General features: G+C 58.4%; 13 protein-coding genes across 13 annotated transcripts; 6 read left to right on the top strand and 7 right to left on the bottom strand.

Annotated features, from left to right (window-relative positions):
* Nucleotides 1–695: 695 nt before the first annotated feature.
* SCHCODRAFT_02006573 (uncharacterized protein) lies at nt 696–1748 on the bottom strand. The gene has a single exon (XM_050341511.1). It carries the CDS (start codon nt 1272–1274, stop codon nt 831–833), a length of 444 nt encoding a protein of 147 aa, XP_050202655.1. The 5' UTR covers nt 1275–1748; the 3' UTR covers nt 696–830.
* Nucleotides 1749–2916: 1168 nt separating this feature from the next.
* On the top strand, nt 2917–6145 carry SCHCODRAFT_02604562 (uncharacterized protein). The gene is made up of 3 exons (XM_003035388.2): nt 2917–4179; nt 4230–4805; nt 4914–6145. The coding sequence occupies exons 1-2, from the start codon at nt 2925–2927 to the stop codon at nt 4646–4648; spliced, it is 1674 nt and encodes a 557-aa protein (XP_003035434.1). The 5' UTR covers nt 2917–2924; the 3' UTR covers nt 4649–4805; nt 4914–6145.
* A 480-nt stretch (nt 6146–6625) lies between these two features.
* Nucleotides 6626–7050, bottom strand: SCHCODRAFT_02604559 (uncharacterized protein). The gene is made up of 2 exons (XM_050344112.1): nt 6986–7050; nt 6626–6913 (listed from the first exon to the last, which is right to left on the bottom strand). The coding sequence occupies exon 2, from the start codon at nt 6905–6907 to the stop codon at nt 6704–6706; it is 204 nt and encodes a 67-aa protein (XP_050202654.1). The 5' UTR covers nt 6908–6913; nt 6986–7050; the 3' UTR covers nt 6626–6703.
* Nucleotides 7051–8312: 1262 nt separating this feature from the next.
* SCHCODRAFT_02560090 (uncharacterized protein) lies at nt 8313–10065 on the bottom strand. Its single transcript, XM_003036202.2, has 3 exons — nt 10011–10065; nt 8400–9953; nt 8313–8339 (listed from the first exon to the last, which is right to left on the bottom strand). Exons 1-2 carry the CDS (start codon nt 10026–10028, stop codon nt 8400–8402), a joined length of 1572 nt encoding a protein of 523 aa, XP_003036248.1. The 5' UTR covers nt 10029–10065; the 3' UTR covers nt 8313–8339.
* Nucleotides 10066–11655: 1590 nt separating this feature from the next.
* Nucleotides 11656–12839, top strand: SCHCODRAFT_02682272 (NmrA-domain-containing protein; the record flags this gene model as incomplete). Its single annotated transcript, XM_003035389.2, has 5 exons — nt 11656–11846; nt 11901–12038; nt 12098–12149; nt 12205–12716; nt 12768–12839. The coding sequence occupies exons 1-5, from the start codon at nt 11670–11672 to the stop codon at nt 12837–12839; spliced, it is 951 nt and encodes a 316-aa protein (XP_003035435.1). The 5' UTR covers nt 11656–11669.
* On the bottom strand, nt 12821–14830 carry SCHCODRAFT_02604549 (uncharacterized protein). The gene is made up of 8 exons (XM_003036203.2): nt 14769–14830; nt 14608–14721; nt 14479–14557; nt 14415–14431; nt 13452–14365; nt 13327–13403; nt 13049–13276; nt 12821–12997 (listed from the first exon to the last, which is right to left on the bottom strand). Exons 2-8 carry the CDS (start codon nt 14698–14700, stop codon nt 12978–12980), a joined length of 1428 nt encoding a protein of 475 aa, XP_003036249.1. The 5' UTR covers nt 14701–14721; nt 14769–14830; the 3' UTR covers nt 12821–12977.
* Nucleotides 14831–16187: 1357 nt separating this feature from the next.
* SCHCODRAFT_01210820 (uncharacterized protein) lies at nt 16188–17788 on the top strand (the record flags this gene model as incomplete). The annotated part of the gene is made up of 2 exons (XM_050341250.1): nt 16188–16233; nt 16283–17788. Exons 1-2 carry the CDS (start codon nt 16201–16203, stop codon nt 17786–17788), a joined length of 1539 nt encoding a protein of 512 aa, XP_050202653.1. The 5' UTR covers nt 16188–16200.
* A 34-nt stretch (nt 17789–17822) lies between these two features.
* SCHCODRAFT_02482788 (uncharacterized protein) lies at nt 17823–18164 on the top strand (the record flags this gene model as incomplete). Its single annotated transcript, XM_003035391.2, has 1 exon — nt 17823–18164. The coding sequence occupies one exon, from the start codon at nt 17823–17825 to the stop codon at nt 18162–18164; it is 342 nt and encodes a 113-aa protein (XP_003035437.1).
* A 766-nt stretch (nt 18165–18930) lies between these two features.
* Nucleotides 18931–20087, top strand: SCHCODRAFT_02595361 (NmrA-domain-containing protein; the record flags this gene model as incomplete). The annotated part of the gene is made up of 5 exons (XM_003035392.1): nt 18931–19107; nt 19162–19299; nt 19337–19409; nt 19460–19962; nt 20013–20087. The coding sequence occupies 5 exons, from the start codon at nt 18931–18933 to the stop codon at nt 20085–20087; spliced, it is 966 nt and encodes a 321-aa protein (XP_003035438.1).
* A 24-nt stretch (nt 20088–20111) lies between these two features.
* On the top strand, nt 20112–21571 carry SCHCODRAFT_02006100 (uncharacterized protein). Its single transcript, XM_003035393.3, has 3 exons — nt 20112–20576; nt 20626–20744; nt 20792–21571. The coding sequence occupies exons 1-3, from the start codon at nt 20268–20270 to the stop codon at nt 21540–21542; spliced, it is 1179 nt and encodes a 392-aa protein (XP_003035439.2). The 5' UTR covers nt 20112–20267; the 3' UTR covers nt 21543–21571.
* A 1063-nt stretch (nt 21572–22634) lies between these two features.
* SCHCODRAFT_02006037 (uncharacterized protein) lies at nt 22635–24177 on the bottom strand. The gene is made up of 6 exons (XM_003036204.3): nt 24176–24177; nt 24015–24123; nt 23843–23958; nt 23669–23788; nt 23339–23613; nt 22635–22890 (listed from the first exon to the last, which is right to left on the bottom strand). The coding sequence occupies exons 3-6, from the start codon at nt 23861–23863 to the stop codon at nt 22779–22781; spliced, it is 528 nt and encodes a 175-aa protein (XP_003036250.1). The 5' UTR covers nt 23864–23958; nt 24015–24123; nt 24176–24177; the 3' UTR covers nt 22635–22778.
* SCHCODRAFT_02006084 (uncharacterized protein) lies at nt 23840–24291 on the bottom strand. Its single transcript, XM_050341510.1, has one exon. The coding sequence runs from the start codon at nt 24204–24206 to the stop codon at nt 23913–23915; it is 294 nt and encodes a 97-aa protein (XP_050202652.1). The 5' UTR covers nt 24207–24291; the 3' UTR covers nt 23840–23912.
* A 585-nt stretch (nt 24292–24876) lies between these two features.
* SCHCODRAFT_02485926 (uncharacterized protein) lies at nt 24877–26458 on the bottom strand (the record flags this gene model as incomplete). Its single annotated transcript, XM_003036205.2, has 6 exons — nt 24877–25070; nt 25127–25180; nt 25240–25390; nt 25444–25579; nt 25637–25721; nt 26224–26458. 6 exons carry the CDS (start codon nt 26456–26458, stop codon nt 24877–24879), a joined length of 855 nt encoding a protein of 284 aa, XP_003036251.1.
* Between the last annotated feature and the right edge of the window lie 822 nt (nt 26459–27280).

Below are 27280 nucleotides of genomic sequence, written 5' to 3'. Positions count from 1 at the left end.
TTCACGCGTAAATTGAGGGAGGCGACGTGGAGGAAGTAGGCGAGAGGGATGTACCATCACTGGCGTTTGTCAGAGGAGCCGCAGACCACTTCGAAGGCGTCCGTCGTCGGGATATGTGGTCAATCAACGGTCCCCCACACTTATGCGGGGCGATGCGGGGGTGGCGAGTGGGGTGGGGGAGGAGCGCAGAGGAATATAGTTGGTGCTCACCAGCGAATAGAGCAGCTCGTCGGGCAAGGTGAGGACGACGGGAACGACGGCAATAGCAACGATTTATTTCGTCGGGATCCATAAACCAGCTCGATAAAGTTTGCGCCACGACGAAGGTCAGCAGATCGCCTGATATGCGTAAACAAGCAGACTCGCCCGTACCATTAGATCAGCGGGAATGTTCGAGTGCCCCCACTTGGAGTTGAGTCCTGGGAGTCGCTGGGACAGGAGGGAATACAAACGAGATCGTACTGATTGGCTAGGCTCGTTAGATTGTATGCTCGGAATCACCCAGCTGTATGCGGCTCAGGATCACCAGGCCTACATCATAAATCACCAGGCCGTATGACGCACCATCTTCGACGGAGGGGGGACGGATTGCGTCGCACATCGGAATCGCGATCGGTCGTCGGTCTGTCGGCGGACGACGCTGCTGTGTCTCCCACTCCCACTCCCGGGAGCCTTGGCGCGCGCTCGCCGTCGTGTGACCAGCGGCTCGTGTGACCTTGCCAATGCGTGTGACGACGGTCCGGCATCTCAGACGGTCGTCCTGGGAGGGGTCCATGGGAGACTTTGTAGGGGTCCCGCGGAGGAAAAGGCTTATCGCATGTGATATCGATTTACATTATGTGATTGAATGGTCGATGGAGGGGGGCTGGTACCACCGTCGATGGCCGAGCGATGGGGGTCCCGATGCGCAGAGTACAATAGCTGCTTGCGACTATCGGCGTACTGTAAGCTAGTAAGCAACTCTCCGGACTCGCGGGGATGCAGATGTGCTTGGCAGGCAAGCAGGCCGATACGAGAACATCGGGAGACGCGCGGCGGTCAGAAGGGGCGCCCTCAACAGGCTTGCAAAGCAAAAGGCTGTGGCAAGAGACGCGGACTAGGCGTGACTCATCCCCTCTCATCTGTAAATCGTGACAGGCGCGTGACGGGCGGGTGCCTCTGCCACCGAGATCTCGAGCACTGCCTCCGTCGAGCTTTTGGTTCCGTGCGGGGCAGATGACGCGTCGAGGACAGGCGTTGGGAGCGCGAAGCGCGTCCGGCATAGGAAGAGGCATGCCCAGAGAGAGCCAGAGCGCCTGCTCCCCAGCGTACTTCCCTACTTCCCGTACTTCTCATCCACCCAAAGACGTCGACCACGCTGCGAATTATGCAGGCACATCGCTAGTGATCGAGGGTGCAGATACGCAGGACAAGAGGCGCATTACATTGACAATGGAGGGACGCGCTGCGGGAGTCTGACACTTCGCGACAGGATAGGCGCACCGCTTGTCTTGGGGGGTGTCTAGGGCCATACCTCAGACCCGTAATTCTGCACGTGGCCGCGTTGTGTGGCGCCGCCGAGTGCACAATGGAAAGGGGCGCCCCGCGGTTGCGACGCAGCAGCGCTGGGTTGCTGCGAGGAGGGGAGACAGGTACGGCCGAGGAACGGGGGTGCGATATTGGGCGTGGCCGGCGATTACCGAGATTTCGGTGAGAGAGCGCGGGATTGGTGATCCTGCACATCTTCACCGTGTGCGCTGAGCGAGCTTGAATTTGTTGAGCGCACATTGTCAGCTGAATAGAGTAGGTGGTCGTACGCGCGTACCGGGCACCCAGTTCGGCTTCTGTGATGATGGTTCATCGATTCGCGGCCTGCACCTTAGATGGGCGGCCATGAAAGGGAGACGGTACCTGGTAAATGTCAATAGGTGCTCGATTTAGAGGCCGCAACATGAAGGAGCTGGAGACGGGCAAGATGGGAGGGCGCGACAATCAGGCTTGGAGCCAGGGTAACCGTGGTGCGGCTGTATCACGGAAAAAGTGGCACGGCGGGTGACATGGGCTTGCCGCGGTCTGGCGTTCTGAGAAGCGCGGCGCGCGGGAGGGGGAGAATGGGCGGGGGAAGAGGACCCAGTGCCATGGCTAGACGTGGTGTGGCGGGACCGAACGGATATAGCATCGTGCCAGCTAGGACAGTAATGTGTTGAGGAGGAGACCAGCAAGGCGCAGCGCGTGGGGGCTCATGTCGCCTCGCGCGCAGGAAATGACGAACGAGCACGGAGATGAGAGTGCGAATCCCTACAGCAGATATATCCATGAGTCGCGCAACGTGGTCGGCTTATCGCGCGCGCCTTTTGCAGGCGCTGCAAAGAACGATCCAGAACGAGAATAGGTGGCTGGCGCGAGGCATCTTATCTGGGGCGTGGTGGATGTATCTGTTACACTGATGCCAGCGGGGCGTCATCGCGGTCCAGTCGGTGAAGACTGAACAGGGATTGCTGTCGCGGGTCGTGAACGTGCGCCGGAGAGAGCGCGGGCAGGGAGGCGTGGCGACTACCGCGGCGGCGGCGATCCCCATTGCGAGCGGCAGTATTTGGTGCATGTGGCAGTTAGCCTTTCCCTGAGAAGGGACCTGGCTGGACGCGTCCAAAACTCGTCTGAATTGAGCGAGACGGTCGCAGCTACGCGAAGTGCAGCCGGCTCGCCAGCCGCTCGTCGTGCCCAGCAGCGTCAACGCGTCTTGAAGGCCGGCGTCTCGGCGCGTCACGGTGGACGCGTCAGCCGGACGGAGACTGGCGGGGGTCTGATCCCGGGAAAGACGCCAGAATTTTAATTTTTATCGGGATCGAGATCTGCGGACCCCGGACACCCCCGAGTACCAAGCCAAGTCCAAGCGGTGGCTTGAAATACTCCAATGATCGCATCCGAGTCTCGTTGCGCCTACGATGTCCTTCTCACCCGCATCGCCGCCGTCCATCCTGCTCACCGTCAGCAGCAACAACCGCCACAGAGCACGTCCGTACTCCTCATCCGTCTCCTCCTCGTCCGCCTCGACGAGCAGCTCTGTTAGCGACCGCGGCGAGCCCCTCTCATCGGAGACCTCCCTCAGCGGCAGCGAGGCTGGTCCCCTCCCCAAACGACCCATGCTGTACACCCCGCGCGGCCGCGTCCGCTTCGCCCCTCTCCCCGACCCCAGAAGATCCGTCCTCGTCACCGAGTCTGGTGATGAACTCCCGCTTCCCTTTGATGACCCCGACATGAATCGCGTCCCCGCCGCCGCGTCGGTTAGCTGCCCGGCCATCACAAAGACCGAGTCCGCGCCGCCCATGCTCGGGAACAAGGAGAACGAGAAGGACGAGCCCGTGCAGTACGCGACCGCCGCGACCGTCCTCAACAGCGCGCCACCGCTCGGCTCGCCGCGCAAAAAGAAGTCGCGACCGCTTTCCAAGACGCTCCTCCGTCCCTTTTCGATGTCCTCCTCGGGCGGCGACGCGGACATCAAGCGCTGCAGCTCGCAGTCGCCCTCCGAGACGTCGCTCACCCCCACACCCTCCCTCGCCTCCAACAATAGCACAGCCACGCACGTCTCATCCGCCACCCTCAAGTCCTTCCCGAGCCCCGAGGAGATCCTCACGCTCGGAACCATCAACCTCTTCCGCACCTCCTCGCGATCCTCGGACTCGGGCAGTAGCCTCCGCAGCGGCTGGGGCCGTCGGACGTCCAAGGCGTCGCTCTACAACGGCGGCTCCCCGCTCACGCGCAGCGAGAGCACCCAGTCGTACGCGTCCCCGGCGAAGGCCGGCTCCAGCTCGTCCTCGGTCCCGTCCAGCCCGCTTCTCGGCAAGAAGAAAAAGAAGTCGCGTTCAAGCTCTGTCTCCGCGCCGGAGCGCCGGATGCTTAACGGACGTGTCTACGGGCGCCGCCCCGTCTCCGCCGTCAACCACTTCCGTACGGCCCGGGACACGGATCCCGAGTTCGTCGAGTGGGGCTACGGCGGGATGGGGAGCGTGAAGAACGAGGACAATCGGTGGAGCAAGGTCCAGGGCGCGACGTCCTTCGGCTCACGCGATCCCGATGAGGACGATGGCAGCGGCATGGGCTGGGTCCGCCGGAGGAAAGAGCAGCGCGAGCGCGAGGCCAGGGAGAAGGAGGAGCGCGAGAAGAAGGCTGCATCGCCCGAGCCTGAAGTCATCGTAACAGGTGCGTTCCCACCTCATCGATATCAGTGCCAGTGCTGATTTTTGCGCCAGCACCACCTCGCACACCCTCTCCAAAACCCACCCCGCCAACGCGTCCTTCCCAAGATACTCCCCGTCAATCCACCACAGCCGCGCCGACACAGCAGCACGAGACGAAACTGGTGAACATCCCTGCTGGGTCTCAGCGCGGGCACCTCCGGACAGCCTCGCGCAGCAATTCCCTCGGCCTCACTGGCGTCGACGAGCCTCCCCAGGAGGCACGCGAGCAGGCGGAGGAGCTCTCGCGGCACCTCCGCGAGATCTCGCACACCACGTCGTCCGAGGAAGATTCGGATAGCGAGTCTTCGGGCGATGTCGAGCGCGAAGAGGATGATGACGAGGAGGACGAGGAAGAGGAGAAGCGGACGGAGGAGGCGCGCCGCAGTGCGAAGGCGGCCGGTGTCGAGCTCGTTAGCCGACATTCGCATTAATTCGCACCGAACGCGAAGAAAATCCACAAAAATTAGGAAGGACGATGACGAGAGGAAGGACAGCCCCGGCGCGCCTGCCCCTGCGCTCGCGCTCGACTCAACCCCCGACTCTGGACGGTGCTATATTGGTTCTGGGACTCTTTCATATTGATCATTTGTGCGTTGGTTTCCTTGCTTTTTCCTTGCCCTCCTCCCTTTCTTTCGCCCGTCTGCCCTTTTACCCTTCTTTTGTCATCGTTCGCCTGTGCTGACTAGATACCTCCAGATACTTGTGTGTATACCCTCCCGTCGCCGGTTGCCCCCGGCCCGTGTATCATAGCCTGTTTCCCTCCTGCAATCTTCTCCCTCTTCGGTCTTTTGTCGTTTCATCAGCATTCTATCCCCATTCCATACTCGGATCGACATTCCATTCCATACTCGCCGCTCAGCATCGCCACCAGTCTCCATTATCACAATCACTATATTCATTATCACCACTTTATTCGCACTATTGCTCAATTCCGATCCGCACTACTCAAAGCCGATCCGCGCTACTCATAGGCGCGCGCTATCCGACGCCGGCTCCGCCATTTATAACAGCACTTGCCGTCTCTCGCCACCGCCGTCTTCGCCAGCTTGTCAGTCCCTGCCGATGCTCGCGTATCCAGGCATCGCTCGCGTGTCCGGCGGAATGCCTCCATTATTCCCGTCATCGCGCGCCGGTCATCGCCCCTGCTACTCACTGACCCGCTCCCCACCGTCTCCCGCCTCATCAACTCGCGCTTTTCCATCCGACTCGACCAGTTGTTCGCTTCGCCATTTGCCCTGTATGCTCATTCAACCAGTTTCGCGTTCACGTTGGTTGTCTATAGTTGGATTATCCTTCTTCGCGGGTGGTGTCGTGGGCTGCGCTACTGGCCCTAGGGTCACGTCGCGCTACTGCCCTTCGGCTGACGCTGTGGTATCATTCGCCCTGGGCTGGCGTCGCACCGCCGGCCGCGGTCTGCCTTCGTAGGCGCGCACGCAGGGACTAGCCTCTGGCCGACGCCGGACAGCGCCTGTCATCGCGGCTCCACGGTTCGACGATCGCAGGTTCGCGACGCTAGCGTCGACGATCCCTTGTCAGGCAGCGCTTCGCGGCGTCGACAGGCATCGCTTCATGGCATTCAGAGGCCCGCCTCGCGCTGTCGATAGGTCCGCCTCGAGGCTCGCAGCAGGGCTCAGGGCAAGGGCAGGGGGCGCAGCACGTCGGGCACGCCACGCGTGCAGCTCATCGCTGTGCACTTGGTGTTGCGCACCATGCATCTGGTGTCGCCTACCGTACTCCTGGTCGCCTACCATACCATACCTCCGGTCGCCCCACATACGTCTTGCGTCGTCGGGGCGTGTCGGTCGCGTATGTCACGAACTTACCACCCTACTCTTGTTCCATCGTCGGTCGCTTGGTGTACCTACTTTACGCAGCATTACTTATGATATTTCGCATGCATTTATGGATTTTATGCGCTTTCAGAGTTCTGCTGCAGTGTGCTCGTGTGAAGGCTTGGCTAGTCGGAAGATGATAAGGTGAGCAGAAGCAAGGTAGGCTTCAAAGATCTTTCGGAGGACTCCGCCTGGCTTCAACTGTTGAAGCTGAACTTCAACGTTGACGAGAAGAGGGTGCTTGCATCATTGCTTGGAAGGGTACGTCTAGGACTTCTACTGACGTTGTGAACAGTCATCGAAGGTGAAGGAAGAAAGGAAGGAGGGAAGGGTGCACATTGTCTGTTGGTTTCTCACAAGTCAGTAACGGTGAATCGACTGCGGGCTTGGGGTTACCCTGAAATGAAGGGTACTGCTACGAAGAATACTCGAAATATCATTACAGTATAGACCGCAGTAGGCGCGCGGTAGAATGGAAAGTGATCTTGTTTCTCAGGACTTGACCTCAGCTAACGAGCGATTAGGACGCGCAAATCGCATAACAAAAGATCTATCAACTCTACGCCTCCCGCCACCAGCCCGTCGCTATCTCTGCTCCTTCCCAAGCCGAGTATGGAAGCCCTCATCGCGACCACTGTGAGGTCAGTACCGCGGCTACTGGATGGAGCCGTGACGCACTCGGATGGACCCATATGCGATGCGCAGGATGGGCTTCGGTCGGGGTGCTACTAGAGGGACTCCTGGTACTCGGTGTACCGCCGGGGCAAGTGGACGTGTGGGACCCACAATGGCTTGAGTACACTGCTTTGTGTTCATGGATGGGGCGGCGGCGGTTGGCGCGGTGGGAAGACGCTCCATGAGGAGCTTTTATCAGGAGTTACTCAATGGATGACTGAGGAGGGGAGACGTCGATGGCTGAGATTGTGGCACGCGCACCTCCCTCGGTGCCACCCAGATTCTCAGCGCCTCATCCTCGAGCGGGGCTGGCGCGTCGATAGTGAGTCAACGCCCCGCCTGCTCTTCATCATCGTCCTCCACAGGTCGGCGTCGACGGCGCTGGGAATGTGGCGCGCGGGAGAGCAGGTGACCGTGGCCCGAAGCAGGTGACGCCGGCGCGCGAGAATCGGGCGTCCGAAGCTCATGTACGCGGAGGCTAGGCCGGGGCAGCGTTTTGCGCCGGCAGACGGCGGGTGAGAAATAACACTCGCGAAGGGGGGCACAGTGGACTTCGGCGAACGCGGTGGTCACAGACGGCTAGGACGGACTCGGAGCAGTCACGGCGGCGAAGGGGAGTCAATGCATGGATGAACGGGGATCAGACCATGTTGCGAGGCCCATGCCATGGGATCGTCTTCTGCGTAAACGGGGAGCATTCGGACGGACTTCGTGACTTGGTGAATGGAGGCCGAGGCGAGACTGCTTTAAAGGAGTTTGGAGTCGCCGGTCATCTCTGCAAGCCGTCCGCCACGTCCTCGGCGTCGATGGGCCATTGTTAGCCGTGGCGCGATCGACGGGCTAGACGGCTGCGATAGGTGCGCACGGTCTGCGTCGAGGTTCTGCCGCTAAGCTGCTGGATCGTAAGTCCCAAAGTAGCCGCAATGAACACGGATCACGAAGTGCTGCATACACGTACTCAGTCGCGTTGTGGAAGGTGCACAACATCCGAGCCCTTGACAGCCTACCTCAGCTGACGTTCGAGTCGTCCGGGAGATAGCCGGGGTGACGTTTGAGCGCAAAGGAGTATGCAGAGCGCGTGTGAAGACCGGGAGTTTCCGTGCATGCGGGAGTCGAAGCATAGGTCGTATAGGGTGTGACAAGGGAATGGAACGTCTGGCAAGTGCACTGCAGCCGCTGCTGTGCCATGCCATAGATGGTCCTTGAGCCATGGAACGGAGGCTAGATCCTCATAGATTTGAAGCGATTGACTAGCGAAGGGTCCTGCTGTGGCACCGACTGTCAACGCAGATGAAAGAGAGAAGGAGGAGCCGTACCATCACCGGGGCATGACGCGCGAGTACAGCTTGTCGATTCCTCAATGGGGAGTGACTACGTGCGGTGACCCGCCCGGAACCAGTCGCTCTTCGAGCGGAGATGACCTACCTATGTTAAGACTTGTTACCCCGGTAATCTTGGCGTCGACATTATCTTCACCGTGAATACAGCACAAAAGCGACCGAGGATGAATGACCAGACCAGGCCCTTGAGCTTCTTGCCACTCACGCAGAAGCGACACTACGCGCTTGAAGTACAAAATAGAAAAATGCTTGCACTTATAGAATATACATATAGTCTGTGAATGAGATATGGCGTAAGCATGGCGAGTATCCCGAGGAAATCAGCGTTTATTCACCTAATAATCGTCCGAGTAAACGGACTCTTCATCAGAGAGATCCTCGTTATCCGAATCGATATACAGTCCCCCAACGTTCACAGTCAGGGCCTCGCCCATGCTGCGTTCGTAACCCTCCTTGATCGACATGATGCGCTCATAGGCGGCCATGCAGCCCCCATCCTCTTCGACCTCACAGCCGTCGAGAGTAAAGTCGAGGTTGCGGAACCTCAAAGATGCCGTCTGCCGCGCTTTGAGAAAATCCCCTATGGCTTCGTAGGCGGTCTCAAGCCACTCGTTGGAGTAGTAATCATCATCCGAGTCGAGCATCAGGTTGACTGAAGTGAAGCGTAGATCGAGGAGCGAGGGGAATCGCGTCGGCTCGTCACTGAAGATATCCAGCACCAGCGCGGGCTTTAGATATAGACGATGAAATGTGACGTTCGTGAGTGCCGGAAGCTGCCGCAGGACTTGTTCGAGCTCTTGTTCGTGCGGATGGAGAACAAAGTGGCCGGCGAATTCGAGGGTGGTCAATCCCTGCGAGCACTCCGCGAGGCGTAGCAAGCTGGACCAAGCATCGAACGCGCCCCATTTCTCGTGATTATCTTCGAGCGTCAAGCTTTCAAGAGCTGGGAAGCGCGCCGCATCGAGGACTTCGGATGGAAATCTCTTGAACCTGAGCTTCAAGGTCGTGAGCGCAGAATATGTCACGATAGACGCCTGACGCTTTCCGTTCGTCGGCCATTCAGGAAGCGCGTGGTCGGCTACATCTATCTCCGCCGTAATGAGATTTGCGCATTGAAGGAAAGCAACGTCCCATTCCTGTGGGGTATGCACAGATCCGAGCTTCAAGTCTTGAATCTGAGCCCACGGGAGCGGGAGGGCGGTGATTATACTGGCGCTCTCGGATAGAATATGATCGAGATGCTGGATGTGTACGCTGCGCAGCGCGGGGCACTCGAGCAAGCATTGCGCTGGCGGGGTACTTGCGTCGAAAATACGCTTCTCATTCGCTCGAAGCCAGCCAGTGGTCTTGATGTGTAGCGCCTGGAGTTTGCAGAAAGATCCGCCAGGAAATTTGACGAGAAAGTCGAGCCAAGGAGGAGGGCACATGATGTCCAGCTCCCGTAGCCGCGGCGCCAACCGCTGGAGCGCGACATCGAGTAGAGGCGACCTTGCAGGGCCAACATTGCGGTACTCGTTGTCTTCGGAGATCGTCAAGGAAAGTCCTCGCTTTCCTGCTCTTTGGCACCAGGACTCGACGTAGTCCACTACCCCCGCTTTACACGCTTGCCGCAGCGAGAGCTTGAGCTGAGTCCAGAGACGCGCGTTGCCGAATGCAGCGTTGCGCCAGAGTCTGCATACATGCGCAAACTGGAATGGCGAAGAAGATGCGGCGAGGGACATGACCTCGGCGAGCAACTCAACGGGGAGTTGCTGAGCGGGCGACGTGAGGGCGGTGGCATCGAGCAACTCGGTGCGGTGGCTTGCGTCTTCTCCGCTAAAAGTAAACAGACTGTCGAGAACGTGAGTCGTCCGCTCGGTGTCTATGGCGCGACTGATCGTTTTGAGTGGCTGAAAGCGCGCGCGCATGAGCATACGAGATCAGAGTGCGAGTGCGTCATTACACACCTGTAGAGCTACAGACATGACTTCGGATCACTGTTGAGATGGGGATATCTCGAAAGAAAGACTTCGTGAAGCAATGAGGAATCAAGCTCGAAGGTAGGTGGTGGCAAGAGACAAGAGTTGAGAAGAGGCGGCGCGAGCCTCATGCCAACTTCGGCAAAGTGCGGAGTATTCCCACGCTTTGTTCTACTGGGGCCACATCGCTTTCTGACGATCTGACAACGCATGGTGTTCACTCATAGCCAGTTTTGTTTTATCCTGATTTGACGGCATACTTGATCACATTGTTTAGCCACATAATCTGCTAAGTACGATGATCTCCGACTTCGTGAGCGCCGTTTGTTACGCGAAGCCACACGATTTGTGGCAAGTACACACAAGATATTTGAATTCGTACAATTGATAGGGGGGGGGGGGGCGTTGAGCCAAAGAGACAGAATAAGAAGATCTGTGGAATAAGTACCTAGAAGTGTGCACACAACGCCAACCATCCTAGTATGGCTCAACTGTCGTGCAGTCCTTTGATGCGAACTGACAATGCTTTACCCATACTGCATTCGTACTCTTCCCGAGACGATATGACGCGCAGATATTCAGCCAGGATTTCTTTTTTTTTTCCGCGGCCCGCGTTGGTAAATTTGAAGTTGCGTGATTCGAGGTGCGCCATCCGCCGCGCGTCAAAGAGGTCCGCTATCGCGTCGTAGTAGATGCCCTTCAGCAGATTGTTATGGCCGTTGTCGTGCTCACGCACGATGAAAAGAGTGGAAGCGCAAGTCTAGGAGCGAGGCGAGATGCTGAGGATCATTGATGAAGAGGCACAATAGTGTCGCAGGTTTGTGGTTGTGAAGTCAAACGTGAGGTTCGCCAGACCGCCGTACAAGGGTGTCGATCCAGAGGCGAGGGCAGGTTATATCCAGCTCCTACGAACACGGGCCTAGCTTTCGAAGTAAGAGGTCAAAGAGAGCGCAGCTTTCAGCGGTGATGCTGCTCTATCTGGAAGGCTGAGCACGCGCCTGTATGAGTATCTTGTGCCAAATCGCCCCGATGTCAAAACGCACCGGCATAGTCGTGTCGTCCCTGCGATAAGGCACGTTCTCTCTTCTATACCGACGTCAAGCTTGGTTTGGCGGAGAGCTGATAGAGAGACGCGAGGTGGACGTTCAAGTAGGTGATGGCGAGCGACAAGGGTTGCGAATATGTGGCGCGGGTCATTCGCCGATTTCGGTTCACACGCCTTATTCGGACTTGAGCTTGAGTTCTGACCACCACTGTGGCGCTCGCCGCGTGCTGGGATCGATGTACCACGAAAGATTTTCCCTATTGTTCTTGCATACTCCTGCTTGAATTCTCCCAGAAGTGTGGGCTTTGCCTAAGGCTATGACCATTCGTGCTGACGTGCTCAACTCGATTTACCCGGCCTACTTGCAGGGGTGACTAACACGTTTACCAGCCTTGGGAGGGCGTCAAAGGCAACCACGAGGTCAATTTAACCGCTGCGTACTCATGCCGCCCCGCCGTGCAGCCCACTAAGCAACCTCTGGATTGGCGCGCGTTCTAGACGACGGCGCCGAGCCATGATATAAAGTCCTGCGCGACAATGTCCTTCGAACACTCTTCCTTGCCGCTCTTTACATCCCGACTAGTTTCCCGTTCGTGCACACTATGTCTAAGCGTATCCTCACTATCCTCGGCGCAACTGGGAAGCAAGGCGGCTCCGTCGTCAACAGCATTCTCGGCGACGCCGCTGCATCCAGCAAGTTCTCTGTTCGTGCGGTGACGCGCGACGTGACCAAAGACAGCGCGAAGGCGCTTGCTGCCAACGGCGCTGAAGTCGTCTCTGTACGTCTCTTTCCATCATTCATGCTGGTTGTCGTGATTTATGACGGCGTACAGGCCGACTTGAACGACAAGAACTCCCTGCGCGAAGCCTTCAAAGGCGCGCACGGTGTCTTCGGGGTAACGAACTTCTGGGACACCTTGAGCGGCGACAAGGAAGTCGTTCAGGGCAAGAACATCGCTGATGCGTGCAAGGTACGCATCGATTCCAGCTCTGTTCTCCGGTCCCGTCGGGTTCTTACCAGCATTTTTAGGAAGAGAACGTTCAACACCTCGTTTGGAGCAGTTTGCTCAACGTGAACAAACGTACATATACTCTCTTACCATCTTTTGCATACTTCGCTTGACCAAGCTTTCCTAGTAACCAACGGCGTCCTCTCTCAAGTCCACCACTTCGACAGCAAGGCCGCAGTCGAAGAGTACATCCGCGAGCTCGGCATCCCCGCCAGCTTCTTCCTCCCCGGCTTCTACATGTCCAACATCCCCGGCCAGAATCTCCGCGCGGGCCCCGACGGGAAGTGGCAGTTCGCCATGCCCATGCCCGAGGACGCGCCCATCCCGCTCTTCGCCGCCGAGCGCGACACAGGCAAGTTCGTGAAGGCGATGTTCTTGAAGCGCGAAGAGGTGCTCGGCAAGCGCGTATACGGCGCGACGGGGTATACGACGCCGCTGGAAATACTCGACGCGTTTAAAAAGGTGTACCCGGCAGCGGGTAAGGACCTGTCGTTCCAGCGGCTGCCGAATGAGGCCTTCAAGGGCATCCTGGCGTCGATGGGACTTCCTGAGCCGATTCAGGAAGAGATGCTGCAGAACATGCGGCTCGTATATGAGTTTGGCTACTACGGTGGCGAAAAGCTCGACTGGAGCAAATCGGTGAGTGAAGCAATGCGTCCGCCGTATCATCCTGTGCTTACCATTCCTCAGCTCGTTGATGAGCCGCTCACGACTTGGGAGGAGTACATCAAAGGGCACCCAGCTTTCGCGACCGCTCAGTAATTTGACGGAGACAATTTTCCTATCTGATACGCTCTGTCCTTCTCTGCATCTCTATCTACATCTCAGATCTAGTGCTACAGTGGAATATCCGTGTAACGCGTAACCGTACTCTAGCTAGGTGAGCGCTCTCTAGCGAGTTCAGCGCATCGTGACAAGCTCTGCAACAATGAGTTAGCAACCATACTCCTACGAGCTCGATGCGAACTTACCCTCAGAGGACGTCGGATGTATAGCCACCGTCGCGTCCAGGTCCTGCTTCCGCGCGCCCATCTTCACCGCAACACCGAAGCCCTGCATGATCTCATCGCTGCCCATGCCGAGTATGTGGATGCCGACGACGCGCTCCTCGGGGCCGGCGCAGATGAGCTTGTGCACAGTGGGCTCCTTGTGGTCCTCGTCGACCATGGAGAAGTAGAGGGAGCGGAAGGAGGCTTTGTCTGGGAAGAGGGGTGAGCAAAGGACAAAGTGAGGGAATAAGTAGACGTACAGATCTTAATGTTCTCGTCGCCGTACTTTTCGCGGGCCTGCTTCTCGGTGAGACCGGTGGTGCCAATGGGCGGGTGGCTGCGGGAGGTTAGAATGTGAAGAGTAGGAGATGTAGTGGCTACTCACGAGAAAACGACGGTCGGGATGTCATCGTAGCTTAGCTTGTCGTCCTTGAACTCGGGAGGGCCAAAAAGCCTGTTCCCCAAGCGACGACCGGCCGCAATAGCAACCGGCGTGAGCTCCGCCTTGCCCTGCGCATCACCGATGGAGGTGATGTTTGGCACGGACGACACCTGGTATTCGTCGACCACGACGTAGTCCTTCTCGTCCGTCTTGACGCCCACCTCCTCCAAGCCGATGTTCCTCGTCATCGCGCACCGGCCAATCGCCCAGAGCAGGACGTCGGTCTCGATTTTGTCGCCCTTGTCGGTGTGCACGGTGAGCGGGCCGCCCTTGGTGCCCTCGACACGCGTGACGTGCGTCTGGCGGTGGATGTTCACGCCCGTCTTCTCCATCCACGGCGTGAGCGTCTGCTGGATCGTCTCGTCGAACGTGCGGAGGACGGTGTCGCCGCGGATGAGCAGGTGCGTCTGCGTGCCGAGCGCGTTGAAGATGCCCGCGAGCTCGACGGCGATGTAGCCCGCGCCGACGACGACGACGCGCTTCGGCTGCTCCTTCAGCTCGAAGAAGCCATCCGAGGTGATGCCGAGCGACGCGCCGGGGATCTTGTCCTCGGAGGGGATGATGGGGTAGCCGCCGGTGGCGATGTTGATGTGATCGGCTTCGAGGATGTACTTGGACTTGTCCTCGAGCTCGACTTCGACCTGGTTCTTGGAGAGGAGGCGGCCGTAGCCCTTGTGGTACTCGACGCCGTCTTTCGCCCAGTTTGTCGCGTAGATCTGGTTGAGGCGGCGGATGTACGCATCGCGCTGCTCGACGAAGGCGGACCAGTCAAAGACAGTGTTCTCGCCGCCGGTCATCTTGTATCCCTTGGCGTGGTTGTGGAACTTCTCGAAGAGGTCGGCGGCATGCCACATCAGCTGGGGGAGGGGTGAGTGGGGGAATGGTGTATAGACAAGGTGTCCTCACCTTCTTGGGTACGCAACCTGAAGGCGAATCAGCAGACGCAGAGGGGGATGTGTCTAGCACTCACCGACGTTCACACAAGTGCCTCCGGGACGGTCGGTCATCTCAACAAGCGCGACCTTCTTCCCGTACGAAGCCGCGCGCCGCTGTCCGATCAGTCAGTCGGATTCGCGTGCATAGCACTCTATCCACGCACCGAGAAGCCACTACCTCCACTCCCGCCGCCGATGATGACTAGGTCATACTTCCCTGGCGAGGGCTTGTCGTGTATCGGTCCGATGGGAGGCATAGTGTTAAGCGCTCGTCGTATCTTCCCACTGTTCAGCGTAAATTCATTGTTTGAAAGGCTGCACGAACCTGGTAAAGGCGTTGGGACGCGAGTGCCGTAGGTGACGCTATTGGGCGAGGTGAAGGAAAGGAAAGGCGCGTCAGCACTCGCGATGCCATTTTGTATCAGACAGGGGCGATGCTCACGGGAGCTTGCGCAATGAGCGCTTTATTTGACCTTCCACGCGGCGACTTACGTGATCGGCGGTCATATCCAAGGCGCGCATTCCTCCGCAATGTGACCGAACTCGGCTTTCCTTTTGTCGTCGGTGCCACAAATACTGATGCACCGTCTATCGCCAGGATCTGCAATCTCTTGTTTTCTGAGAGTAGGTGTGCACCTACGAGCGACCAGGGAGGTATGCATCTGTGAGCGGTATAGTCAGCGTCCGCACAAGATTCCGTTGTCAGCGCCTTACTAACCAGTCACGGGCCTGTCGAGTCTGTTGATTCCAGCTGCCTTGTTTCAGGTCTGGTTGGACTGTTGAGCACAGAGTGTTTGCCGCTGCAGTTGATCAGACCAGCTGGGCGCCAATGGCGCCGCCCAGCAGTCATGATGTCGTCTGAGGCGAATTTATAAGCCACGATCGATATGCGCCGCGCTCGGTTGTGCTGGTAAGGGGTGAAATGTCGGTAGCAAACGAGGAGACGCGCCGATCCATCTGATTGAAGGCCAGAAGAGTTGGGCGTCCTGATCTCCTGGATGTGACTAGGGTACTTCTTAAAATGATTGTACGAGTGGATAGCTAAGGGGCGGTGAATGAGCGTAACTTTGTATGCAGGGCTGCAGAAGATGACACTGGCCTACTTCTGATAGTCGTGATGTTGCACGTCAAATCGGGGTGGGTATATGCACTAGGTGTGAGTGATCTGATGAAGCATAACTACTCACCGCCTCACCCTTGCTCAGTATAGCCCCTCAAAGTATGGCCATCAAAAAGTATGAAAATATGATCATATGCATGCAGAAGAGCCAGAGAACGATGCAGATGAAAGCGTTGAGCAAGACGCGTCAGTGTCATTTATGCGTGCGGGTCACGTCACGCCATGTCCCGTGATCGCGTAAGCCGTTGTTTCGGCAAGTCCCGAATTGTTCAATTCCGTGCTTGTGTTCGAACGCAACCCCGGCACTGTTCTCCAAATCTTCCTTCCGGACAACAGGTCGTTGGAAAGGAATCATATGCTTTCAAGGGTCTTGCTTCTCGAAGGAAGCCGCTCAATGGTTATGCTTCCTCACTTCCGTGACCCGCCGACGGACTGAAGCGACGCAAAGCTCACCTGCCATTGAATGCTGATCTAGACCTTGAAGGCATACAATGCTCGACAACAACATATCGCCTATCTCTCGCAAGCCAAGGGAACGTTATCTCTATGTAAGCTCACATGGCCGCTCATTACGACTAACTCGCATGGATGACACGCGTCTCCGTTTCCGACCGCCACCGACTCTTGAGACTTCTGTATGCCTCTTGCTCTTGACGGTGTATCTGCGTCTGTACGCTACTCAGATCACACCGATATTAATTGCTCATATATATTCTCAGACCGCCATGAACCCATCACTTGAATACGTATTACGGCTGGCGTCCTCGCATGCGAACTGCCAGATTCTGCGCGACCGACATCTCCCTGATGCCGAAGAGGCCCGCACGATAACCAACATATCTTCCATCATACTCGAAGAAAGGGCGCATATTGGCGCGGAGATCCAGCGCTTGGAGAGCTTGCGTACCATGCTCACCGCCCAACTGGAAGTCAGCCGCGCCGTGCTCGCGCCAGTGCGGCGGCTGCCGGCCGAGCTGCTCGCTGAAATATTCACCTTGGTTGCTGAGGACGATGTGTCCTTCCACAACATCCAGGTCTGCCACTCGATTCTGCAGACGTGCACGACCTGGCGTGCTGTAGCCCTCGGCACGCCCCGTCTGTGGAATCACATTGTCCTCTACAATGGCCGAGTCACTCGCAATACCTTGCATGCTCTGGACTTCCGCCTCTCCATCATCGCCTCCGTGCCTCTTCATCTCACCCTCGGCGGCCCGCTTTGGAGACGACCCAAGCTCTGGCGCCTCCTGCTCTCGCGCGCCACGCAGTGGGGCTCGCTCATCTGGCGCGGCTCCGCCTACAACACCTTCCCCTCCGACACACCCACCATGCAGCTCTCCGCCCTCGAGTCCGTCGCGCTCGAGTTCACGCGCGAGTCCGCGGACGTCCCGCCGCCGATGGTCCCACTCGACCTCTTCACCTGCGCGTGGAACGTGCGGCGGCTGACGCTCAAGGTGCACGACCCCGTCATCGCGGGGCTCAAGATCCCGCAATTGTGGCACCTCACGCACCTGTGCTTGATGGTCAACACGGAGTTCGAGGCGAACCCCCGGGACTGGGAGCTCATTGCGAGGATGCTGCAACAATGCCATCTGACGCTGGAGAGCCTCGACATCAGTTCGACGCGCCCTCGCCAGTCTGCGGATCCGTTTACCGATATCGCGACACCCTTCGTCTTTCCGCATCTGGCCTGGCTCAGGCTGTCGAGATACACGGACTGGCTCCTCGAGCACATTCGCGCGCCGCCGCTCGAGCATCTCACGCTCAGAGCCATATCGCTCTGGCCGTTGTCGTCGACGCGGCTGGCAGCCTTCGCCCAGCACTCGCCTTCGCTGCGTCGATTGAGTCTCGAGAACGTGCGCCAGCGGTACTCCGTTGACAGCGCTCGGCTAGTGGACTGCCTTCGGACTCTGCCTCGCATCGCGCATCTTTCCATCTGTAAGCTAAGCGAGCAGTGGCTGCCCTCGGTCGACTTGCCGTGGTTGGAGATGTCGATGTCTCTCATGGACGCATTGACGTGCAGCGCGGGCGCGCCAGTCCTGCTGCCGGAGCTCAGAGAACTAGACGTGAGGTATGAAAACGCCATACAGGATGAGAAGGATGGAACCCTTCAGAAACTACGCGAGGAGACGCAGAAGATGTTGCTTTCGAGGAAGGAGGGACAGGCGGAGGACGAACACAGGATTGTGGCACTAACCAAGCTTACTACGAATATACCTGGTCTCTGATACCGACCGGATGGTGGTACTGTACAAGATAGTCATGCTTCTCGATAGGACGTCGCTCGATTACAATGGTTTGCAGATTTCTAGTCTAAACAAGTGGGCCAGCGGCCCCTGCGGGGAACTCCTACAGACACGACAACATATCCTGGCAGAATGCCCACAATACGAGGAGCACCGCTACCTACTCCGTGACGCATCCCGCGGCCTCTCGCTCCCGGTTCTATTGGGAACGAAGAAGGGGATCGCAGCCCTCACGGAATTCATAGCGGCGTCCGGCGCATTCACCAAAACCGGTGCACCCCGTGCACCTCCATCACTCCCTACCTGGGAGCAGGAACCCGAGGTACGACAGGACGACGAGAACGGCGAGGATGGATAGGAGGCCCGGCAGCCCAACCCCGTGCTTAGGTACCTTTCCCCGTCCCTTATCACCCTTTTTCTTGTTCGTTTGCGATACCCCGAGACACACGACACACGCACAGAGTGCTTTTACCTATTATATCACCATTCAGCTCAACCACAGTATCGCGACGGACAGCAGTACGAGCAGCAGCCTCGGGACTAGTAGATTATCACCACGGGTATGCGAAGGGCCCTGCCGGGCTTCCGGATGGAGGGAGTTCTGGCGGAGGACCGCGTCTTAGCTTCACCTTAGCTTGTAGCGGTATAGAAGTGCAGAGTTTTTTTTTAAAAAAAAAAAGTGGGCCAGCGGCAGACCAAGTACTGCGATGATGTCATCGAGCACGTGCAAAAGCGCACCTCGGTGACCTTTCCGAAAGAGGAAAGAAATGCTTCTTGGACTTGTACCATCACGAGGCTGGGACCCGGACCTACTTCTGTCTCTCACATACGGAATTTATGTGATTTGGAAGCCCTAAGACGACCTTTCGACGAGAGGATACGCTGCAGCGTGATCAGCACCGTTGACGCAGCCGGTCGAGTTTACCCGCTCTCCTGACCTGCTGAATCGGCCGGACGACGCGCGATCCTGCTTCATAAGAATCAGAGATGTTGGCTGAGAAACAGGAACATCTCTCGTCCCACTCTCGAGCCGACTCTGGTGAGTATAAAGGCTTGTGCTTGTTGACCTGGTGGAATCAACTTCCTCACCGCCTCCTCGACTTCCTCGTTCACACACACTCGACATGATCAAGCAGATCATCACCGTCTTTGGCGCCACTGGAAAGCAGGGCGGCTCTGTCGTCGATAGCATACTTGGCGACGCCACCGCCTCGGCTAAGTTCGTTGTTCGCGCGGTGACGCGGGACGTGAACAAGCCCAGCGCGAAGGCGCTTGCGGCCAAGGGTGCTGAAGTCGTCTCTGTATGTCAATCCCTTTTTCTTTCCTGGGTCGGACACATTACTCACGCTTCTCAGGCTAACTTGGATGACAAGGACTCGCTGCGTAGCGCGATCAAGGGCTCGTACGGCGTCTTTGCGGTCACTAACTTCTGGGAGTACCTCAATGGCGACAGAGAGGTCGCCCAGGGCAAGAATATCGCGGATGTCTGCAAGGTACATGCACTGAATTGCTATCTCTGCTGGCTTTCAGGTTGCTGACGGCTGCGCCCAGGAGGAGAGCGTCCAACATACGATCTGGAGCAGCGTGCTCAATGTCACGAAGCGTGAGCACCCTTGCCAGAGTCCGTATTCAACTGAACTCAAGCGTTTTCAGTCAGCAAGGGCGTCCTCTCGAAGGTCGCCCACTTCGACAGCAAGGCCACGATCGAGGAGTATATCCGCGACCTCGGCATCCCCGCTACCTACTTCCTCGCCGGCTTCTACATGTCCAACTTTCCCGGGCAGACCCTCTCCATCTCGCCCGACGGCAAGTGGACACTCGCCCTGCCCATGCCCGACGACGCCCCAATCCCGCTCTTCGCGGCCGAGTACGACACGGGCAAGTTTGTCAAGGCCATATTCCTCAAGCGCGAGGAGACGCTTGGCAAGCGCGTCTATGGCGCGACGGCGTATACGACACCGATCCAGATCGTCGACGGCTTCAAGAAGGTTTTCGGGAAGGACGCGGTATACAAGCGGCAGACGGGCGACGAGTATAAGGCTACGCTTGCTGCGCGGGGGTACCCGGAGGCCATACAGGAAGAACTGCTGCAGAACATGCGTCTCGTCTACGAGTTCGGGTACTACGGTGGCGACAAGCTGGACTGGAGCGTGTCCGTGAGTGATGTTCGTCCCTCCATTCGCGCGTATTCTCATCGTTGTCGTAGCTTGTCGACGAGCCTCTCACGACGTGGGAGGAGTACATTAAGGACCAGCCCGCTTTTGCGGCGGCGAAGCAGTAGGCGGGGAAGCAGTAAGTGGGGAAGAATAGAATGTGTATAAACTTCGGAAAGTCGAACATAAGTCACGTGTGATCTCGGAGGTAATTAGGCGCTCGGCGCGCATGTCATGCAAAGTCGACTCCCTTGTTCTCAACCGCCACCTGCCTCGGCGCTGTCTGGCGCGACGCTCCTGCGTACTTCATGTCGTCTTCAATGGAACTCACACTCGTTAATTTATCCAATGATGGCATCCTGTGCGGTCGGCGCACCTCCAATGCGAATGTTCAGGTCTCGGTGGCGTTGCAGCCCTCCGAAGCGACGTCGACGCGCATTCCGAGCCATTGCTCCGAGGATGGCATCACGCTTGCTCTCCTCGCACTAGGGGAGAAGGCGCAGAAGTGGACCATAGAACATGAGCATCTTGTCACTCGCGCCTCGACCATCGCAATGCCTTCCTGGAGAAGCATCGACGTCTCGGAGGATTGTCCATGGCGGGTTTACTGCCGCAAGGTGCGTGGTGTACAAACACTCCCTCCTTCTCTCATTAACAACTTGCTAGATTCGCCGCCACCATCGCATACTTTACCTTTTCCCCCGCCGAAGTACAGCGGGGTTTCTTTCGGATATGCACGACGGGTGCCCTTTATCTTCTCTTCTCTTGCCTGGAACCCATGATAGGTGCGCCTAACATCTCTTCGCTCTCTTCGACCACTCACTCCGCACAGCATGGCCTTCTATGGCTGGCCTGTCGCACAGTGCCAATCGATCGATACTCCCCTCTCAGTTCAGCTCGAATCCGGCATTCGTGTGCTCGACATCCGCCTTGCCCTCGTAAAGGACCGCCTCATCGCCTACCATGGCATAACTCCGCAACGCACTCCCTTCCATGACATCCTTACGACCATGCACGCCTTCCTCACTGCCCCTGCTTCTTGTCGCGAGACGCTCGTCGTCTCCATCAAGCAGGAAGACTTCGCGACCACGCCGGCACCCAAGTTCTCCGCTGCCGTGCACGCCGAGATGTTCAGCGGGCCCGGCGGCAAGGAGATGTGGTACCTCGAGAACCGCATACCGCGGCTAGGCGAAGTGCGAGGGAAGGCGGTGCTTTTCAGCCGCTTTGGTGAGAATGGCGACGGTTGGGATGGTGGGCTTGAAGTGCTTGGGATCCACCCCACGACGTGGCCGGACAGCGCGAGAGACGGGTTCTCGTGCGGACGCATGACTGGTATCCCATTCCCTCCTTCCGAGAAGGTCGTCCGCGCGGCGGAGAACCTGCTACCACCCGACGAGCCCGCGCCGATGCCGATACTCAATGTCCCCTTCTTCCCGCTCGCCGCGCCGCCTACTCTCGCGCAGGGCTTCGGCTGGCCAAAGTACGGGCTCGGCGTTGAGGGAGGGCGGCAAGAAGGGGCAGGGCGTGGCGGGCCGAGGGGGAGAAGGGGGGAGGGGAGAAGGGGGAGGGAAGAAGGAGGGTGAAGCGCGCGAAGAAGGGGGAGGGGAGGAGTACGTACTCGCCTCGCCCCCTCCCACCCGTTAGATCATCCCCCCACCTCCACCCCACCTTCGTCGTGCACGGTAGTACGTAGGAGAATGTGTAGGATAGTCAATAGAATTTTGTTCGTCGAGTTGTAGAGTGATGCGAGCGTCGACAAACGTGAGAAGGGGGGATAAGGTGAGGGGTGAAGGGGGACACGATACGACACGACGCGACGCGGAGGCATGAGATGGACAAGGGAGGAGGTCGTTCGAGATGACTTACAAATACAGGGAGATGACGGTGGTCCAGGTGCGTAGCACGAGTCGCCGACTTCCTGCTCATCCGATTCATTGCTCAACTCGCTCTCGCTCAACGAAGGGGGAGAAAGGGGATTTCATTCTTTGTAAAGCTACTACAGGTCCACTACACTACGAAGGATTGTAGTACACAGTGCACAGAGTCGCGTCGCCCTCGCCCTCGTGAAGGTCGGTACTTACCCCAACATGCCGCGCCCCCGACTTCTCGCCAGCTCCCCTACCCCACCCCCAGACGCGCTCACTCACCTGCCCTTACGCCTTTCGCCCCACCTTCCCCGACATGACCCTCACCTAGACGACACCTCCCCCTTCGTAGCTCCTCGCATCCTCCCGTTTCGCATCCCCCTCGCTCATCGTGCGCTCCTCCCCCCAAACCCGAACTCAACCCTCCCCTCCACCTCGACATCCCTCTCCCTCGTCGCCATCGTTGCACCTGGCCCTTCGCCTCCCTCCCGCCGCATATCAACTCCCTCACCGCGGCCTTCACGTCGAGAGCGTCGCTTCGCTCCCTCTCGTCCCATATCACCCGCTCCCACGCCCTTCACTTCATCCCCCCTCCTTCGATCTGACCCTCACCCCGATTTTCCCACCCCTTCGCAACGCCGCGCTCGCACCCCCTCACCTCACTGATCGCGCACCCCTCCCTTCGATGTCAACCCCCACCTCTCCTCGTCATCTCTCCCCTCCCTCGTCGCCGTCATCGCACCCTCGCCCTTCGCCTCCCTCCCGCCTCACATCAACTCCCCCACCGCGGTTTTCTCGTCAAGACCGCCGCTTCGCTCCCTTCCGCCGCATATCAACTTGCCCTCCACCTTCCCCCCTCCCTCCTCAGATCAACTCGCCCTCCCCATCGACTCCCTCCATGCTCATCCACGTCCCTCTCGCGTCCCCATCACTCGTCCTATTCCTCGACTCGTCTCATTTGCACGTCGAGTCCTCCTCCATCTCGGGCTCGAGACTCTCTTCGGCCGCGGCGAGGGAAATGGCCTTCACGCGAGGGGGCGGGTGGGGGTAGGGTAGAAAGGGGACCCTGAAATTGAGTCAGTACTCGAATTAGACGGACGAGGGGGGCGATATTGCGAAGGGGGGTAGGTGCGAGGGGGGAGGGGGGAAGGGGGAGGGGTACGAAATGAGCAGAAAACTCGTTAGGAAGGGGTGGGGCGAAGCAGTATTGTCGAGGGGGAGGGGGAGAAAGGGCGAGGGGGAGGAGGGCGAAGGAGGAGAAAGGGTAAGGGGGGAGGGCGAAGGGGGAGGGGGGAGAGGTTGGAAGCAGAAGGGCGAGGTAGGTGGAAAAGGGGGGAGGGGTAGAGAAATAAAGGGAGGGGGTACGAAGCGGAGGGGGGAGGGACGAAAAGGTGGTGGGGAGATGTTAGCGAGGGGGTGGTGAATTCATAAGTCTCCCCATCTCCTTCACCTCCGCGATTCGCAGGGGGTGGGAGGAAAAGGAAACGATCAAAGAAATGGATGGGGTTACGCACCTTTTCTCGAATCCACCCATCATCCGGCTGCCGTCGTAGGCAATCCCCCCATTTCGTCGACGGCGCAAAGGCGGGGGAGGTCCTCCACCTTCTTCTCTCCCACCCGCGAGGTCAAGGCGAAAACATTCTGGCCAGGGGGTCGTCAGGCTACTACTCCATGCGCAAGTCAAACCCCTCCCGACTTCGGGCAAAGAGGGGGGAGCGCCGTAACGGGGAGGGCACCCCTCCCCCCGAATCGCTCGCCGGCGCACCCGTGAGGTTGAGGCGAAAGAAATCTGTCAAGGGGGGTGTCAGTTCACAAGTACAGGGGCGAATCGTCGAACGACTCACCAACGTGCATCCAACAGAAGCGTACCCCTCCCCGTAAGGGGGCAGGGCACCCCTTCCACCCGAACCGCTCGCCGAGGGTGCGCGCGCATGCCTCCGGCGGTTTGGGGGTCGCAGAAGTAGCTGCGAAGATGTAGGTCAACAAGCGAACCAGGGGACTAGCGAAGCCTAACTCACCGACACAAGGGGTGGGGGCATTCTAGCTGGTTTCTCTGCAAAAAGGGGTCCCCCTCAACGCACCCTCCGCCTAGGAAGGGCCCGCTGGCCTCCCGGCAGCTCGGGCCCGGCAACGACTGACCAAGAAACGAATTATCAGCGGTCTATTCAAGCACGGGGAGTTATCACTCACCGCACCGCGGTAAGTGTTTGTGGAAGGGGGAAGGGTGCCCCACCCTCGTCGCATTCCTCGCCAGGGAATCCCGCGCGTGCCTACGGCGGGTTTGGGCACGCAAAGATATCTGGGACGGGAGGTCAAAAAGCGGTCGGGGATACTATCCAGGCGTAACTCACCGACGCATGGGGGTAAGGGCATCCCACCCATTTTTGTTTCTGCAAGAAGGGCTGGGGTCCCCCTCGACGCATTCTTCGCCTAGGGAAGCACGCGCAGGCCTCCGGCGGCTCGGGGGCTGTGACGACAACCGGGTAACGAGCGATCAGCGGTTTATCTTGGGCTGTGAAGACGTTACTCACCGGGACAGTGGTTCGCGAAAGGGGGGGAGGGTACCCCACCCTTGTCGCATTTCTCGCCGAGATAGCGCACGCGTGCCTCCGGCGGTCTCAGAAATGCGAGAATCCCTGAAAATACTGGTCAATCCTCGATACAAAATACAAGCAAAGAGGGTGGTAAGCGCACCAATGTAAGGGGAGTGGGGTTATTTCTTCGAGGGGGCCCCCTCCCTCGCGTTCCTCACCTATGAAGTGCACGAAGGCCTCCGGAGGCTCGGCTTCCCCAATAAATCGACTGTAACCAGGAAGTTAGTGTTCATTTCAATTCCGTTAATCCAAGGGCACCCCACCCTCGCCGCGTCCTTCACTCGAGGGAACCCGCGGCTCATGCCTCCGGCGGCTCGGGGTCAGCGGAAATTTTGCCTTGAAAAGGGTCAGTACAATATATCGACATATTCCGCTTCCGGCATACTCACCGCAACCGACGCTGCTCTCCGGGCGACGCGCCGTCGTTCCACGAGGCGTACTCGGCGACGTCGACTCGCTCAACCGGGACCTCCCGCGTCGCGTATAGCCCCCCGGTCTCCCAGGCTTGAGAGTCGCGTGTAGGGCACAGCGCGAAGCCACGGGGCGGCGACGGTCGAGGAGGCCGACGTGATCATTGCCTCGACGACAGCGATGATGACGGCGGGTGGAGAAGGGGGAGTGGGAGCGGTAGCGGTAGCGATCGGGGGCAGGCCTACATATGAGGGCGCGTCAGCCGTCGCATGCGGTCAAGGCGTCGTGCAAGCTTACCTTGACAGGTGAGCTCGGCGCTCTCACGTCCAGCGAGCACGGCGGGGTTGCATACTGTAACGTCGCGCGAGGAGCACGGTCGACCAACTCAATCGCGGTTCTCATTGGGACACGAGATGCGTTCAGCGTCTTCGTCGATATGCACCTCAGCGCTGAGGGCGGCGGAGAGGGCGGGTCGGGCAAATGAATTGGGAGGTGCGGGTGAGCGCGGACATGACCACTGTCGTCGCGCGTACGTGGATGATGGCGGGTGGCTACGATATTCTGTGAGTAATGTCGCGGACCACGAGGCACGACATCCAGGGAGTTGTGCTCACCGGAGAGTACGGCGACGTCCGCCGTCGCTGTGCGGACTGGTTGCAGTCGGTGTTCGCAATCGAAGTCAGCGACTGCTTGACGTTGCGATTCATGGCGAGCGGGAGACGTCCATGGCTCCTCGTACAGCGTACATCACTGTCGGCGTCAAACGTGTCATTCCACGTCGGCGTCGTAGTAAACGGCGGCACTGACCAAGCGCAGCGCATGTCGGGACACGCGGAGAGACGCCGCCGCGTCGTGTTGGTCATCGCCGAGAAGCGGACATAGTCGAAGTAGCCTGCGGAATCATTAGTGACCGAAAATAAGCAAAGTGAAAAGCTTACTGAAGACAGGAGTCCCGGATTACTAACTGTGAACTCGAGTCAGTAATGAGTGAAGGCAAGGCGATGAATTGACAAACCTATGCATGAGAGCGAGCCGCATCTAGGACGTGTCAGATAAGAAACACAAAGCGATGCAAGGCAGAGCTCAATAGGATAGACGAAGAGTAAGGAGGGAGGTGAAGAGAAGGGGGAGAGAAGAGAGAGGAAGAGGCGGAATGATGAATCCAAGGCTGAAGCGCCCGTGTTCTTATACCGCGCCAGGCGGCTATACCTTCCGCGCTACCCTCGCCAGAACTTCCAGACCAGGGTCCGCCATCAATCCAAGAAGATGGGGCCGAGGTGCGCCCAGAAAAAAGCGGAAGATTGGGGAATAGCGCGCTTCGCGCGCATACAATCTTCCGCATCCTCCCTGCGCGAATGTCAGCTCCGGCGCAAGAGTGAGGAGTCGAAACGTACCGTGTCGGCTGCGGGATGCCGCCCGTGGAGTCGCGGAGAAGGTGGGGGAAAGACATCGTCCAAAGTTCCGGGAAGAGTGCCGCTGCACCTGCGAGTCGTCCTGCGCCTCCCCCATCCCGCGCATCGCGCAGAGCACGTCGAGAGTGAGCGAGTACGGTACACGAGGCGGTACGTGACGCGTGACGACACGCGGGTCGACGCGGACGAGGCAGAAAAAGGGGGGAAAGTCGAACATAGCGGGATCACGCTGGATCTCCATTTAGAAGGCCTTGAGCTGCACGCAAACAAGCGGCGCTTGCAACCTTCCACGACTCGATTTCTCCACCGTGAGTTCGGGCGTCGGCACAACACGTGTTAATGACACTGTCAACATGCTCTGGGGGTAGAGTGAGCAGGGGTAGGCGGGAGATGTATGCTACCCGCCAAGTGCAGGGTGGCCGCTTGATGTCCTGCGGCGCAGCCTCCACCGCCGCTCGTCGAGCTTCCATCAAATTGATGAGTTGATGGAGGAGGGAAGCGCTCGAGACCTCGGTACGAAGGTCGGAAAGGCGGCGGGGAATAAGTGAATGCGCGGGTGAGGGAAGTAGACGCTATGAGTTTTTGCAGGATTACGAGCACGGCTTACGCTCGGCAGACGCGAGAGTGTTGAGAAAGTGAAGGGGACCTCATTCGCATGGCGCTACGGCTCAATCGGCGCCGGCCAGTGGACAATGGGTGATGGGGTGTAAGTAGGGTGACGAGGAGAACAAGTAAGTATGGCGTAGTGCAGAGGGTCAGGAGACGATTTACGCGTCGGAGTTGTCGAGGGGGATGTCTATAGAGTATGTGAATACGATCGCTTGGTCAGCGCGCGGTCATACAGGAGGAATCTATGCGTACCATCGCGACTTCCGCGCCTGGCGGTCTCACAATTGATGATTCCCGGCATCATCGTAGCATATACTTCATGGATATTGGATTGTTGGTATCTATAATCTTGTACTGCATGACTAGATACTCATCTGTAAGGCTGCATTATAATGGGGGATAGGTGCCGAAGGCGAACGACCTTACCGCG

This window comes from Schizophyllum commune (genome assembly GCF_000143185.2).
Source record: "Schizophyllum commune H4-8 unplaced genomic scaffold SCHCOscaffold_1, whole genome shotgun sequence".
Lineage (NCBI taxonomy): Eukaryota > Fungi > Basidiomycota > Agaricomycetes > Agaricales > Schizophyllaceae > Schizophyllum > Schizophyllum commune.
The sequence above is the reverse complement of the archived record's forward strand: the minus strand, read 5'-3'. Positions and strand labels throughout refer to the sequence as shown.